Below are 16,944 nucleotides of genomic sequence, written 5' to 3'. Positions count from 1 at the left end.
AGAGGAATTACCAAAGAGGAAATCTTGAATGTGTGCCACTAAAATTGAAATTTGTTCAAAAGTGTGAAAAACACCAAAGCAGGACAGAGTCTGGGATCATTGACACACTATATTATATACAGTTCAGTGCTGCCATCTAGTGGCACATTTAAAAAAAAAAATTCCAGACCACTGGATGGTGGTTCAACTTCACTTCTGCTTTTTGTCTGTAAAGCTTTGCATCCACAGCTTGCACTTTGTAGTTTCATTGCATATACTGTCATTTATATTAGGTCAACTCCTGTATAGATTACTAAAAAAAAAAATACTATAAAAGTGTGATAAAAGGCCTTCATTTTAATCACACCAACAATTCAAGTTAAATTGATAAACATGAATACAAACATCAGTCAAAGTGTAAACAAAGAGGAGAAAAGGGGACTGCATACACTTATATTGAAGCACAGTGGTCAGCAAATGGTGGCCCATGCAGAATTCAGAGCCTTTTATTTTGAAAAAAAGGACAGTTTGAAGACACAAGTAACAGTCTGTGGCAAATTCAAGTTACTTTTTTTTTTTTAAACAATACGTCTCTTAATCTCTTAAATTGGTCATTTTTGTATAATAGAACAAAGGATGGTTGAACAAATGGCAGGTTTTCCTGATTAAGATGTGATGTTTTGGCCCATTTTCTGAGAAATGTACTTAGCACATTAGCTGTAGCACATCATTGTTGTGGCGTTTATGTAGGTGGTTAGAATGTTTTTTAAAAGCATTTATGAAAAACTGCATGCAATATTTCAATCTAGTCTATTTTTTATTTATTCTAACTTTTAATAATCACAATCACTCTTCCTGATCGAGCCATAACGGTGTGTCTTCAATATCACTTTCAGATGCTGACTTTAGGTGGCACTACTGCCTTGTTATGAAAATCCTACTCTGGCTCCTCTAACATTGCAGAAACGTATGAAACATATGAAAATCTCACATGCACAGATTCAGCATTCACACGCACTCTCTGCACAAATGATAAATGTCGTCTCAAGCTGATGGCAAGATGGGCGCTCTCTGTCTGCCCACATAAACAAACCCATACACAAGGGTCAGATGTTCCTGCCCTAAAGAGTGTACCCCCTACTATTCTGGCCTGGTTGGCAGCTCAAACACTGGCGCTCGCTCACCCCCCCACCCCCCCTTGGCCTCAAGTGGCCTCAGTTGCTGTTGAGCTGCCTGCGAGGGGATGCTAAGTCAGACTTGCAAAGGTTCCTGACATATGATCCGAGCATCTGTGATGTCACCAACAGCTGACTTGTCATAAGACCTTTGTTGAGAAGGAGGGTAAGAGCGGCATGAATGACGAACGAGAAGGCCTCGTTTTTTTGTCCAGCAGGCAGACCCCTCGACTGGAACGCCGAGTGCTTTCGCATCAAGCTACTGAGATTAGAAACTGAATGACTGCCATTAGAGAGTGATTCTATAATCTATCATAATACCATAAGCTCGGGATTGACGGACTTTGACCCCACTCACAGGTGTATAATAAGCCCCATTCACTCTGCATATGTTCTGTGCAGGAGGGTGCGCCATGTGTGTGTGTGTGTGTGTGTGTGTGTGTGTGTGTGTGTGTGTGCTAATTCCAAACCCCAGGGGCATATGTTTACTCCTTGTTTAACAAAGCATCACATTCATTACTCAGGGGTTGAGAGGTGCATAATCTAAGCCTGACCTTCAGCCAGTTAACTAAGTGACAGCTTAGAGTGTTGGAGCGGTGGTGGTGGTGGTGGTGGGGGTTGCGTAACAACCTAACTAACAGTTCCTTAATATTGCAATAAGAAAGAGATATTAGCTGCTTTGCAACATGGGATGCACTCACTCACCCTTACGGAAGAGCGCGGGGGTCAGCGAGGGGTTGAGGACGGCAGAAAACCCAAAGGCATTCAGGCTGGAGACATCCATGACCTTGTCGACAGCGAAGCAGTCATTTAACAGGAATTAGTTTGAGTGAATGAAAACGGAAGGCCAGATTTTGAGAAACAACATGAAGAGCAAATCCGGATCCGTCTCCCATTAATCATGAAAATGTACTACATTGAATGGTAACAAAGGTGCAAAGATGAGTGTGTTTTCGACCGTCTTCCAGAGCGTCTTTTGCAAACAGGTAGTTTATCCTTTTATTTGCTTTCTTTTCATCATAACTCCTCTTACCTCTTGGTCCACTGCTGCACAATTTTTTAAGCGACGGAGACAATGGTTATTATGGCGAACCCCTATTCGTATGTAGCCTGAATAGCAGTAAATAAAATGGTCTCAAGGTCTGTGTAGTGGAGGCCACTTGCCTGTCTCTCAGAGAGGAAAGGTTCCCGTCATGCTTTAGCCTCTCAAACATCAACGATCCTCAGTTGGGCTTCAGGCGTCACGCTCCCCGCATTCCTGCCTCATTCGCCTCCTAAGCTTTAAAGAAGTCAACTAACATGTTCACACATTATTAAGACTCGGAGCTCAAGAGAAAGGAATTAATGAGCGCACACACACACACAAAAAAAAATCTATTCGCCGTCAATGAACTCAGGAAATGTGGCATGTCAAATATTCAGTTTAAGCACTATTTAATTTAACCGCTCTTCAATCTCAAAGGGTTTTTATGATGAAAACCGCTACAGCTAGCAAGAGATTGCTAGCTAGCTAGATAGATAGATTGATAGATAGCTTGCTAGCTAGTGATAGCTAGATAGATCACTAGCTAGATTGCTATCTTGCTAGAGATAGATAGATAGATAGATAGATAGATAGATAGATAGATAGATAGATAGATAGATAGATAGATAGATAGATAGATAGATAGATAGATAGATAGATAGATAGATAGATAGATAGATAGATAGATAGATAGATAGATAGATACGTTATTGATAGATACGTATCCAGTAGCAGTAACATACATTAGAGTTAACTTATAACACAGTAACCATACACTAATATTCAATTATTAATTTCCAGCTCTACTACACAGCCAGACATAGTTAGTTAACTCCATAAACGGTTAGTTTATGTGGGCATGTTTATTTTATACTTTAATCCAGCAAAGAATTGGAGCAAGTAGTCAAGATCAGGTTAGTTTGCAAAATCACATACATTTCTTACTTGTAACCTGTGACATTTACTTGAGAATAATCCACAATTTCCAGTGGACTGCATTTTTCTGTGTATTATAAATTAACTGTAACGTAGTTCTGAGTTTTTGTCGCTTCATGTGTGAACACTTGACACGAATTTAAACTAAAACATTAAACATTAAATTCGAGACGAGTAAGCATGAGCAACCACAGATTGGTACATTCAACCTGTTCAACGCTCAAATATCACAATAGTGCGGTTCTTTTCGCCTCTTGCAGGGTCAACAACTCCAGGTTAGAGACTAAAGTCTTTGTGTGTGCTCTCTTCCACAACTCAAAGACTTCATAAAGCCTTTGTTAATCCAAGACGTATGAATGAGTGAGCGGGGAGATGCATTCAGTTAATAATCACGGGTTATTTTGTGTGTGGACGTGAATGAACGCATATCTGCAATATTTCAATACATCATGGATACGAACCTCCTTAAGAGGTGGCAGTTTATGGAGCACAGCTTCTCTTTGAAAGGTCTTTGAAAGCTTGTATATTCATATTTAATCAACAGCTTTTTACAATGAGATACAATGTTATAGATCAAATCACCGATCAAATACAATTTTCTTCTGTTTAAGCTCAATCTATAATAACACTTTAAACTTTTCAAAGCTATTTTGTGGTTAAATCAATTGATTTTCAGTCGCTCCCTTAAAAGCCCTTATCGTCACTTCGTCCTGGTGTCAAGAAATTTAAATACAAACCCTTCACATAGTCATAAGCATGTCTCCATCTCCATCATTTTGCAATCGAAAAGTAGCTTTTTTACAATTTGATAACCATCGCCTATGTTTTGAGTTTAAATTGTTGTGTTATTATTGCTTGAGCTACAGGCTCAGAGAAAGATTTAAACACATCTGAATCCAGCTTAAGCAGCCTGCAGATTTTCCTTTCGGCCCCTCTGCATCACGTGGCAGCCTCCGGTCCACTTTGCCGTGCCGTTTTTTCTTGACTTTCAGCCCCACTTTAGGACGCGGTGGGGCCTCAGAAAAAGCAACAAGGCTTAACAATGAGGAGGGAGGGAGCCTGCTGCGGTTTTAGCCTCTCCACTGGCTGCAACCGGATCATATGACTGGGCATATCTGTAATGCTCTTAGACCTGCTGATGGCCAGAGGTGGCTGCGCTCCATAAGACCAAAAAGCCAAAGGAGTTTAACGGATGTGTTGCTGCGATTATTCCGCCAAGTATCTTCATCCCATATTTAGATTAGCTGCTAATGATGGAGAAAAAAGCCTCACTGCGAGAAGCACAAGGCCACATAACCTGAGAACAAGGTCCGCGCCTGTGTGAGCAATACGGCTTTAACCCACTGTGCAACACGGGCTCATTATAGTGCAAGTGCAACTGCTGCTCATGACAGTGGATGAAACAGTGACGGGCATAGGCTTTTAAAAAGGTCCTGTGTGTAACATTCATTGGGGGGTTTGATGGAAGAAATTGGCTGAGCCTTGCTTTCCCCGAGGATGCCATATTGCGCTTCAGAGTGTGCTTTTTACATGCAAACAAAGACAAAAAAATGAATACTTTCTAGTATGTGAAGGCCACTGTGGTTTCCTGACACACATTAGACGGGGGAACAACAGTAATTCAAGCATGGAATAACCTCTGAGAGACTAAATAACAACACTAGACTACTATTTCAAAGTTAAATAAATGGATGTTAAAATGTGCATGTGTGTTGTTTTCATGAAACAAATTTATTTATTTGGGTTCAAAATTAGTCTTGCATTGCTTTGCTGCTAATGCATTTTTAATAGGTACACGCGCATCTCAACATTACTCACAGAAAGCAGTCAAAAAATACTTAACAAATTAAGTTAAACATCATTGGAGAAGAACAACAACATAACACATTCAGTGCTTTATGAAACCACAGGTGGGGGGTGGTGGGGGGGGGGGGGATACAGGAAGCATCACAGAGTGGCACTTTAGAGTGCTCTTACATTATCTGGGTCTTTATTTATCACCCCTGCCCTGTTGATGTGCACCCCTCTTCTTACAGCAGATACATGTCACCACTAATGGACATCAAGTGCTTCCTTTTTTGCTGCTCTCTTCTGGATATATATTAGAGACAGAAAACCCATAAACAGACACACACACACACACACACCATTACTCACTTGCTGCTCATTCTTGTGACAGACTGAAGGGAAGTCTGACAGGTCGAGTTGAATAGAAATTCAAAATAAAAGTGCAATCTTCTTTTTTTTACTAATTCTGCCAGTAAAGGTGATTATATGTAAGAAATAGAGGAAATGTTAAATTGCAATACTCCTGCTATAGCCAATGTCTACATTTACGGATGTATTAATTTCTCTAACACCACTTACTGCATTTGAAGAAGAAGCAGCTCGACATAATATGAAATTAATTCTTCAGTGTGCGCCAAGTCTGTCTTTGTGCAATAAAAAAAAAAAAGTCCAGTGCATTTCACTTCATTTGGTTTCATTCACCGTGCTCCTCCATACCAGACCTTTCAATACTAAAAGTGGTCCCACAGCTGCCCCTCACCCAGGAAACAGCCGGTGAAGCTGCTGCAGAGGAGTCGTATACATTCAGTGGAGGTGTGTCAAACCTTAAACGAGAAGTCAAATTCACTTCCGGGTCGTAGTTTCGGTCCTCCGTATCGGCGATCGCTCTTCTGCTCAGTTCTGTTTGTCCTGAATGTTCATCAAGCTGTTGTACGACTTTGCTCGCTTTGCTGCAAATAAGAGAAATGACACTAGTAAACGTGACCAAAATGATTTTATAGAGATTTATATGTATGTAGTGTTTAAAGCACTGTCGACATTTGATGGCAAACGAGAACTGAAATAACTTTTTAAACTGGAAAGATGAGAAAATATAAGCCTCTTCCTGAACTTGTATTGTTTCCTGCCCGTAAATATAATAAGGCATGTTTACATTCAGTCCTTGCTAACATATAGATAGATAGATAGATAGATAGATAGATAGATAGATAGATAGATAGATAGATAGATAGATAGATAGATAGATAGATAGATAGATAGATAGATAGATAGATAGATAGATAGATAGATAGATAGATAGATAGATAGATAGATAGATAGATAGATAGATAGATAGATAGATAGGTTGCTAGCAAGTGATAGCTAGATAGATGGATAGATCACTAGCTAGTGATAGATAGATAGATAGATAGATAGATAGATAGATAGATAGATAGATAGATAGATAGATAGATAGATAGATAGATAGATAGATAGATAGATAGATAGATAGATAGATAGATAGATAGATAGATAGATAGATAGATAGATAGATAGATACGTTATTGATCCCGAAGGAAATTCAAGTATCCAGTAGCAGTAACATACATTAGAGTTAACTTATAACACAGTAACCATACACTAATATTCAATTATTAATTTCCAGCTCTACTACACAGCCAGACATAGTTAGTTAACTCCATAAACGGTTAGTTTATGTGGGCATGTTTATTTTATACTTTAATCCAGCAAAGAATTGGAGCAAGTAGTCAAGATCAGGTTAGTTTGCAAAATCACATACATTTCTTACTTGTAACCTGTGACATTTACTTGAGAATAATCCACAATTTCCAGTGGACTGTATTTTTCTGTGTATTATAAATTAACTGTAATGTAGTTCTGAGTTTTTGTCGCTTCATGTGTGAACACTTGACACGAATTTAAACTAAAACATTAAACATTAAATTCGAGACGAGTAAGCATGAGCAACCACAGATTGGTACAAGAAAAGAAATGCGCAGCAGAGGAATTAAACATTTGCATCGAAAATGAATATATAACTGTGTTAAGTTAACCGGTGCTTAACGTCTACACAAGAAACTAGATTTTTAACAACTTCTAAGTGTTTTTAAGGAAGCTCAGTTTATCATTAAACACTAAACAGCACTAAACATGCTGATTAAATTACTAGATAAGTCAGTGTCAAGATGAGTTTGAAGGAGTTATTTTAATTTAAAATGTTGCATACTGTTAAATAAAAAGGACACGCCATGGTGAACAAAATATTAATTATGAGTTAGGTTGGTTTTATTCCCTTCATTCTTTATAAATAACTCCAAATTCATTTAGACGCGAGGATTGTTCGTTAAGTGTATATCTGTATGTGTCCTTGAAGCACAGAGCAGGCTGGTTGTAGCGTTTGTTCATTGTACAGAGGAAATTTTAATTATAAAAAAACATGATTATTCAAAAATCACTTCAAAAATCATTTGAAAGACGTGCTTCTACAAGTGGTTCTTGTATTAAGGTCAAATTCTACTTGACCATCGCAAGCCATTTGTTGCGCACTCTACCTATAAAGTTCCAGGAAAGAACCTTCAAGTTCAAGCCGACCGACACAGATAATTTAAAGTGCAACCTTGTTAAATGATGCGGCGCTCTTCTTTTCGAAGACAAATAAAAAAAAGCCCACCTTCTTCTTCCCCGCCTCCATCTCAGCCAAACTCCAACGTCACAGTCGGTCAACCCCCCTCCCCAAAAGACCTCAAACTCTTCAAATCCCTGTCAAAAAATCTCCCCGTGTGTGACAATGGGTGAATTAAGCTGGTTACTCACGGTGTATGAGCTTGCGTTTCTTTTGTTCAGAGTGAAGGAAGCTGCTCAAGTAGAAGATGATGGGGAGAAAGAGCATGAAGCTGGACACGGCGATGACAGGCACCGTCTCCTCACGGGGCAAGGAACAATTGAAAGTCTTACTCCATATTCGGCGCGTAATATTCATCTGAAACGAGGCAAAATGCAACATTAAATCCCTGTCCGATGATGGCAATTAAAGACAGTGACTTCAACACCATTTTTATTGTATCCAGGGCATTTTTGATCTTGGAAGTTTATAATTATGAGCTCTAATTAATGCTTCACATCCCTCTACGTGATTCTTGTACTTTCTGACATTTTTTAATCAAAAACAGCAGTTCAATCACCCTGCTTAAACAGCCCTGTTCAGAACACTCGCTTTTGAGTGCCTGTCTCTTTAAATGCAAATGAGACACAGGAAACTACGTCAACGTCACTGAGGCTCCGGCAGCCAACTGCAGTTAGCATTTGGAAAAACCATCATTTGTCGACTCTAGCCGGCACATTGCCGTCATATATAAAATGTATCCACCAAATATAAGTATTAAAATGATTAAAGCTCCCACAGAGTGGTCATATGGCACATATATGTGAGTTATGGAGGTCTACATACATACATTAACTTGTTTTTTATGGTCAAAAACCTCCTAATTGCTGGAAACGAGCGAACGATAGAAATCTCTCCTCGCTGAAGCTCTCGTCAGTCGCGCTGTTTCAGACTGAAATCTCACCCCCAGAAGACAGAACTGTGTTGTGATTGGCCAGCCAAGGGGAGCTTTCCCAACTGTCTTGTGATTGGCCAATACCTGGAAGTGACGTAATTAGCACACCAGCTCTCAGAAGCGCAGCTCCCCCCATGGAACGGTGGATGTACTGCTATTCATTATCATTGTTTTAACAATGTCTAAAAATGGCACAAATCCCCGCCGCAGTCCCTTTTACGCCTTTGACCCGGAGTCTGACCCAGAGTCAGAAGACACTGTCGCAAGCGAAACACCTCCACAACGAACGTTCTTCTTTTTCTTCTGTGGTAAAATGTACGCAACCGGATGTGCCCGGACTAGCGCCCGGAGCAGGAGGATTCGCTGTAACCGGACCAGGTTTTTTCAGAAATCTTGCTGAGCCTGAGATTACAATACAACACAGCGTTCTCAGCAGTGACTGAACTGTTTGTTTCTAACCTTCAGGGCTTCATAAACGCGGTAATGGCGCAGATACACACCAAAAAAACAGCGTTTTTTAATTGGTACTTCCGTTCTAGGTCCGCTTTAGTTGATTTTGCATTAAATATCTCCCTGTTTCTAAATGTCCTCTTATGGTTTAAAAAACATCACTGATTTGGCTAGCATTTTTGCCTTACAGCAAGAAGGTCACAGGTTTGAATGGTTCTTTCCGTGTGGAATATGCATCTTTTCCCTGCGCGTGTGTCTGGGTTCTCTCTGAGTACGCCGGCATCCTCCAACAGTCGAAAACATGCAGATGAGGTTAACTGGACCGTAGGTGTGAGAGCGAAGGGTTGTTTGTCTCTGTATGTTGGCCTCTTTGGCCCCAACACCCCCCTCCCCTCCCCCTCATTGGAAGATAAACGAGTAAGCGAGGAATCACAGATTCCTCTTTTCCCGTCTTAAGAAAGAAAACAAGTTCTACATACCGCATCTTCCACGTCAATACACATGTGTAGATTCTCCTGGATTGTGCTGTACTTCTCATCCAGGTCTTTATATGTGCTCTTACACTTTTGGCACAGCTCAGTATGATTGCCCTGTGAAGACAAGTGAAGGACGGCAGCCATTGTGGTGAATTTACAAAGATGAAATCATGAAAGACGGAGCGACATTGTTACCGTTAACGTAGGAAATACCTGTCGATATGTGTCAAAGCAGGTTTGAGTCTGGTTGAGAGTCGCCATGAAGGCAAGCGTGTCATTGGTCAGGCCTTGAAACCCTTTAGTGATGCAGTCTGCGCAGCAGGAAAATAAAGACATTACTCTGTTAGATGTAGCAATTGATAAATATGAGCACATTTAAACAGGATTCATGAATAGGTGTTGAGACGTTAGCACATTTGTACTACTTTTTATCTTGGTTTAGTGATATCAGCCCTCGGGCAGCAAAAATCAGCACAAACAAACGATATATTAACGCCATGAGTGGCTATGGATAGAAAGCAAATCTCATGTTTTATCTCTGTAACGGTCAGTGTGTCCAGTATCAGAAGTGCCCACCAATTAGAACGTCATTAACCCTGCACCTGTGGTCAAACGTGTACCCATAATACACGTGCGAGTCAAAGGTTCAAAGGGTCAAATCCTTCACACCACTGCTAAAGTCCAAAATACCCCAAAAAAAAATAGAATTGGGAGAAAATAGAGTTGACTTACTACTACAGCCCGATTTGTCCCACAGGTCTTTAAGGTTGCTGAACAACACGTAAACCACCATCAACCGATCGCTGCGCAGAAGACTGTCTCTGCAGCTCACATTGCCAGGACCCACCTGAAGAGTGAGAACATACAACCATGCAGTGAATTACACTCTACATATGAACTTTGAGGTAGTCCAGGTATAATACATAAGCCATTTTGTTGATTAAAGGTGTGGACATCATTTTCCCATTTCATGAACTTCAATCATAATACATAACACAACGATTTGGCCTGTTTTACTGAGTTAAAACAATCACCACAAAGTCAGTCATGATGAAAGTGAAACAGAAAAAGAGGCAGCAAGCTTTTAGCAGAACTGACTGTACTTCCAACAAGGGAAGCTTTTAGATAATGTCACATGACCTGAAAAAAAAAATCCCAGAATTTGTTAAACACAATTACTGACGTACTAAAGTGTGGGTTTTTAAACACAATAAAACGCATTAAAATTGAAAAACCTGCCCAGAAGGCTGGATTAATGACGACTGTCTATATTTAGAAAAAAGGCTGTCCATATTTAAAGGTTGGAAAGCTGTGGTCAAAACTCATCTGCTCCTCTATTTCTGAAAGATCCTTACTGTTTACAATATTAACATTGATCACATGTGTGTTTTTATCTACAAGATACATTCAAGTGAAGGGAATATTCCTGAGCAGTTCAGGACATATTTTAAATTTTAAAGTCAGGTTCAACTCAATAGTTTTCACATTTTCATCATTCAACATGTCTCACTTGTAGAGGCCAATTTTCTATAAGATTTAAGGGGTATTAAACTAATGGAATGAATGAATTGTGTTCATGTGGAGGCTTCAAATGGGCCTGTGTTTTCTGCCTCTCCCTGCACTGTATGTTATTTCTTAATTATGTCATTTTTTGAGTATTTTTAAATTGTACACAATACATACAAATAACTAAAACTAACCTAAAAGTTCATCTAAACTGTGCCACTTACTAGAAGTCAGATAAGGAACATACAGAGCTGTGTTTCCTCTTTGGTTGCCAGTTAGTCACATCTCCAGACTCGTGACTCATGTGATACTGGACATAATCGAGACAGAGGGGGAGAAAAAAAGACTCTTGTGTTTATGACATACCTGGTTTGAGATGTTGTTATAGGTTTCTACGAGGTTGCCATAGCTGGAGTAGCAGTTCTCGCACACTTTGACGGGTCGAGCCGCAGGAACCAGGCACTTCACGTAGTCCTCATACCGCCGTCCGAAGATCAGGAGCAGGTCGCTGCAGTACTCACTGATCTCCAGGTCTCCAGGGAACGAAGACAGCAGCAGGTTGAGGGACGACGACGACGAAGAACCACCAGGTGCTGGCTCGAAAACAGCGGGGAATAGTCTCGCTTTGTCCGCTAAGTCTGAAGCGCCGAGGACCACCGTGTCACTGGACACGCGAGGGTAAACTTGTGTTACTAATAACACGAAAAACGCACAGTTTGTGAACACAAACATTGTTGAAAACAGAGAAGAGACAGAGAGAGAGCATCTGCTTCTGCCACTGCTACTCTCACAGCCCAAACAAACAACGACGACTTCCGGGTTGTGTCTCAACGTGATCATGTGACAGCGTGGAATCTCGCGAGATCTCATAGCTCCCGGCTCAGTGGCCAGAACTAAGGAGACCAGGCAGCAAAAAAAAAAGAGTTTTGTTTCGTTTTTTACTTTATCGTACATAAAAAATCACAGTTTAAAAAAGCATTAATATAAACATTGATTGCATGTTTTTTATTGCATGTGTTTATCAATACTTTGTCTTTTGTAAAGCTTTGTTTTTTTATTATTTATTATTTCCTGGTTAAGGGCATTTTTTCTTTCTGCTGATGACAAGACTGTTTGGTTTCTATTCTCTCTATTAAAAATATATATATTATATATATAGATAAATATATTAAAAAGGTCTCTGCCTCACTATTTTACTAATATAAGTGCTTTGAGATAATGTCTACAAATGAGATTTGTATTGTATGAAAGAGAGGTTCCACCAAATGCCAATATAATAATTATCATGTATCATCCATGCAGCAAATTCTTAATAATATATACATTTTAAATATAATAGCAACTGGATCAAACCACAATGTTCATTTTCTTTTTATTACAATGATTCAATGATAAGAATGGGAAAAAAGAATGAATATTTTACATCATAACGTCATAATCTATCTGTGTGTGTGTGTGTGCATGTGTGTGTGTGAGTGCAGCTCGGACCAGATAATCACACAGTCAAGGTAAACGATCTGGGCTCCAATCCTGATTGTGAATATTGTCAAAAAAACCCTCGAATCAAGCAACTACAGTCAATGGCCGTTAATGTGAAATTAGTGGCTCTTGATAACTTGCAGGCCGCATCAATTACGCAGTCATCAGAGCCTAATGAAAATGAGTGGGGGGAGCGTGGCGGCATTAACGGCCTATTCTGACGCCTGCATGCAGCACAGCCCGAGCTACAAGAGGCTAAATGTGGACTCTGGCCGTTAATGCTCCTCTCACTTCACATGACACCCGGCAGCTCATTAACTCTTCATGGCCTGACCAAAGTTCACTTAATTGTTCAGATGTTCCCCCATTCTTTTATCATTTCTCTAATGGGGCGATTATGCGAGGGAATGATTTTGGCTGCAACCGTGTGGTTTCTGGCTTTTATAGCTTGTTGGTTTTATCTGCTGAAGGCGCACATTTCAGTATTATCGTTATTATTCATATAACGTGCAGATTCAAACAGAGTGTGCACAGAGCATCGCGTTTTAGATCTTTCAGTCTTCCCTCTGTCTGGCTAATCAGCAGCATCGAGATTACCATGGCCTAACTGAAATGGAAAAAAATCACTAATTAGGCCTATAAATTAAATGGTGGTGGTGATGAGAGCCCTTCAGGAGAGATGGCAATGACAAGGCTCAGTCAAAAGAATCTCCTCTTGAATTGGAGCATGTCACTGTGGCGGCAGCGTACGGCCTTTTAAAAAAGAAAGTGGAATAATAAAACAAAAAAAGATGTGTATGTACCTACTGTGTAAAGTGGGACTTTACCTATCAGGGGGTGTGTAAATGATTTATATCAGTGTATTACAAACCAGGCTGCTCACTTTCACACAGTGTCAATAAAACACTACTCCAGATTGTGCCGTTTCTTCCCTTTCATTATAACCTAAATCTCTTTCTTTTTGAGTAAGACAAACAAAGCGATTACAACAAAACAGATGGACGTGACCAGAAAGTTCTGTATTTGGAAGCTTACTTCAATAAAAGTACATGTTCTTGGGCAAAATGTATACTTTAAGTTTCAAAAGTTGCATGAAATTATAATTATGTGTTATTTCAGTGTTAAATTGCTACTGCAACATATTGTACACTCTTAGAAATAAAAGTGCTAAGTAGAACCATATAAGGTTCTTCGGCTTGTCCGCATACACTCTGAGGTTCTACCTGGAACCATTTGCTTCTGAAAAACCCTTTCCCGAATAAAGGGTTTTTCAAGGGTTGTTGGTAACACTAATGGTTCCAGTAAGAACCATTTTGATCCAGAAAACCCTTTAAAACCCCTTTCCTGAATAAAGGGTTTTAAAAGGGTTCTTGGTGGAACCCTCCAAAAGGGTTCCATTTGGAACCTTTATAATAAGGTTCAACCTTATATGGTTCTACTAAGCACTTTTATTTCTAAGAGTGTAGGAGAACCCTCCAGGTAGAACCTCAGCCCTTGTAGGACTCTTTTGGAACCCTTATTTCTAAGAGTGTATACTGATGCATCAATGCTTGAACATCCAAAGCCAAATGTATTTATAAAGCAGATTAAAAAAAAAAAAAAAAATGTGCTGTACACTTTGACATAAAAACAACACAAGAAAACACTTAAAACCAACAGGACATTAAAATAATAAAAGCGTTAAGAACAATAGGAAAGGAAAAAAAGGATCAAAATAGGCAATACTCATGCCGAGCCAAAAGCCAAGGAATAAAAGTGTGTTTTATTTTTAATTTAATTTTAAAACAGGCAGGGTGGAGGACAGCCGAACAAACGTGTGACAGCAGAGTGTTCCAGAACTTTGGAACATACCATACTAGTAAATGCAGCGGGTCGTAAGGAAAACGCACTAGTGTATCACTGTTTTATGGAACTAAAATAAGTAGTAGACTGATTAGACTAAAAACTAGTGTATCCTGTATTTCTCTCCGTAAGACAATGAGGTGGATATAAGAGAATTAAAATGCTTAAGCATGTTAAAATCTTCTATAAGTGCAGTTTTTGTGCAGCATTAGCATGTTTTGTGTTCGCCCAGCCTGGGACCTGGGACCATGGTGTGTGTGATAGGCCCTTGAGTCTTTTCTCCCCTCCATTTGGACAGACACAGACTTGGATAATCACAAAGAGGTTAACTCAAACCGGTTCAGCCTTAAACTTGGCTCTTGGCGTGGGGAGAGAAAATAGCTGTAAAGTTATGCAGAAGTTATTCTCCATCCTTCGGTCCGTCCCTAATCCGCCAAAAACCTCATTCTTTCATCGGAGAACTGTGCCTCCTTTCTTGTTCGTCCCGCTCTATACAGCATAAAGTCAGACTGCATTTAATGGTTATGTCGGGATGGGAGAGCGCCTTTCTTCTTCCCCCCTTTCTCCAGAATATTGCCCTTTTCGTCGTGTGAGTCTCCCAACCCACTGGGACCCCCATATTCTTCGCTGTGCGTCTGACTCGAATCGCAAACTAACCTCGATTTTCCCAACTTTGCTGGGAATGGAGGTGAGTGATAATAGAGTTTTCGCTTTCATTTTATACGCTTGACTTGGTTATTGTTGCTTTTCTCCTCTCCCGTGATTCTCCCCTTCTCCGGGGATTAGCCCTGACTTCGCCCACTATACTGGCCACTGAAGTGCCCCTGAGCCCCCGGGATGACAATTGACGAAGATCAAGGCAGGGCTATTCTGCTCCTGTGAATGGGGACCGATCTGGGTTTAAATCAAGCACTTTTAAAATGGAAGAATCAACTGCTACTGACAAATAAAGGAATAAATAAAATCAACATAGGGGTTTTTTTTTCTAAAGAAAATGTCACTGACGTCGATGATGAAGATGATAGTGGTGACGATGGTTAGAGGTTAGACAAGATGGTCGAAGAAGGGGACAATGATGGTAAGTAGGACATATGTGATAATGGCAGTGAAGATGAGGACGGTGAAGAAAAATGATGACAGTGATTATAAGGTTTAAAATCAGAGCGACGGTGATGACAGCGGAGAAGCCGAGGCCACGACGGAGACGTCTCGAAGGCAGCGTCGGCGCTAATGACGGTTGGATAAGAAGCTCAGGAAAATACAGTGCAGGTCGTGCACTCGGCGGCCACTTTATTAGGTACAGAGAGAACCTGATAAAGACTTTATTTAAGTGGCAAAAGTTCTTCAATATAATTTTAAACCTCTGGCGTAAATGATGCAGTTTCACGCACTGCAACTCACTACACTATTAGAAATAAAAGTAGAACCATTGAAGGTTCTTCGGCTTGTCCTCATAGGAGAACCCTTTATGATGAAGGTTCTATCTGGAACTCTTTTAATACCCTTTATTCAGGAAAGGGTTTTTAAAGAAAGGGTTTTTCAAGGGTTCTTGGTAACACTAATGGTTCCAGTAAGAACCATTTTGATCCAGAGAACCCTTTAGAACCCCTTTCCTGAATAAAGGGTATTAAAAGGGTTCTTGGCGGAACCCTACAAAAGAGTTCCAGATGGAACCTTTATAAAAAGGTTCTACCTGGAGCCAAAAAGGGTTCTCCTATGAGGACAAGCCGAAGAACCTTATATGGTTCTACTATGCACTTTTATTTCTGTGTAGGAGAACCCTTTTTGGCTCCAGGTAGAACCTCAGCCCTTGAAGAAGGACCCTTTTGGAACCCTTATTTCTAAGAGTGTATACCAATGCATCAATGCTTGAACCCTTTCAAGGGTTCTTCGGGAAAGGGTTTTTCAGAAGCAAATGGTTCCAGGTTGAACCTCAGCCCTTGTAGAAGAACCCTTTTGGAACCCTTATTTCTAAGAGTGTAGATATTTGCTTTTTTCCCCCATGATCGTTCTCTATAAAGTCTGGAGAAATTGTTGTGCATGAAAAACCCTGTAGAACAGGAGTTTCTGATGCTCGGTTTGAACATTTAGCAGATTATCTCCACAACTCTAAAACCATTGAGTTGCCATGTGATTGTCTGATAGATATTTGCATTTCTAACTGTTTGTGTGTCACTAGATACTTTCCCCCCTATTTTGTTCCCATTTATTCCACGTTCCACTTGATATTTCCATTCCATACTGGAAAATAATCATTACAAGTGATGTATTACAAAAGGGGGAAATCATTTCTCTGATTTCAACCCATCCTAACTCAACCTTCCTAGAATTAGGAGTAGTGGGTCACCACTGAGCAGCACCCTGGGAGCCATGATGGGGGTTGGGTACTTGCTCAGAGTTACCCCCAGACCTTTATTTTATTGACCTGATGGGGACTCGAATGGGCAACCATCCGGGTTACAAGCCAAGTTCCTTTTCCACTTTACCACGGGCTGACTCACGAGCAGTTTTTCCTCTGAAATTGATTCTTTTAGTTTTGATACCACACCATCTACTGCTTCTGGACTAATAGCATCCCAAATGCAGTGCTTTTAAGTATTCTAGTAAGAAATATTTTGATACAAAATTTTGTGCATGTAAACTGTGAGTGCTTTATCCCAGTCCGTTAGTTTTACAGGCGTCTAAACCAGTCTCAGTCCTGTGAACCAGTGTGACAGTCCAGATCTGCTCAT

General features: G+C 40.1%; 1 protein-coding gene across 1 annotated transcript; it reads right to left on the bottom strand.

Moving 5' to 3' along the window:
- Positions 1 to 5,055: 5,055 nt before the first annotated feature.
- Positions 5,056 to 11,667, bottom strand: ostm1 (osteoclastogenesis associated transmembrane protein 1). The gene is made up of 6 exons (XM_083898796.1): positions 11,258 to 11,667; positions 10,118 to 10,232; positions 9,599 to 9,696; positions 9,389 to 9,499; positions 7,717 to 7,882; positions 5,056 to 5,852 (listed from the first exon to the last, which is right to left on the bottom strand). The coding sequence occupies exons 1-6, from the start codon at positions 11,621 to 11,623 to the stop codon at positions 5,797 to 5,799; spliced, it is 912 nt and encodes a 303-aa protein (XP_083754922.1). The 5' UTR covers positions 11,624 to 11,667; the 3' UTR covers positions 5,056 to 5,796.
- Between the last annotated feature and the right edge of the window lie 5,277 nt (positions 11,668 to 16,944).

Source organism: Microchirus variegatus, assembly GCF_963457635.1.
Source record: "Microchirus variegatus genome assembly, chromosome: 12".
NCBI lineage: Eukaryota > Metazoa > Chordata > Actinopteri > Pleuronectiformes > Soleidae > Microchirus > Microchirus variegatus.
This window is presented reverse-complemented; position numbering and strand designations above follow the sequence as displayed.

Coding starts and splice junctions, on each gene's coding strand:
- ostm1 (XM_083898796.1), bottom strand. CDS start 11,623: ATGTTTGTGTTCACAAACTGTGCGTTTTTCGTGTTATTAGTAACACAA. Junction 10,233..11,257: donor ATAACAACATCTCAAACCAG/GTATGTCATAAA, acceptor CTCACTCTTCAG/GTGGGTCCTGGCAATGTGAG. Junction 9,500..9,598: donor GCTTTGACACATATCGACAG/GTATTTCCTACG, acceptor TTGTCTTCACAG/GGCAATCATACTGAGCTGTG.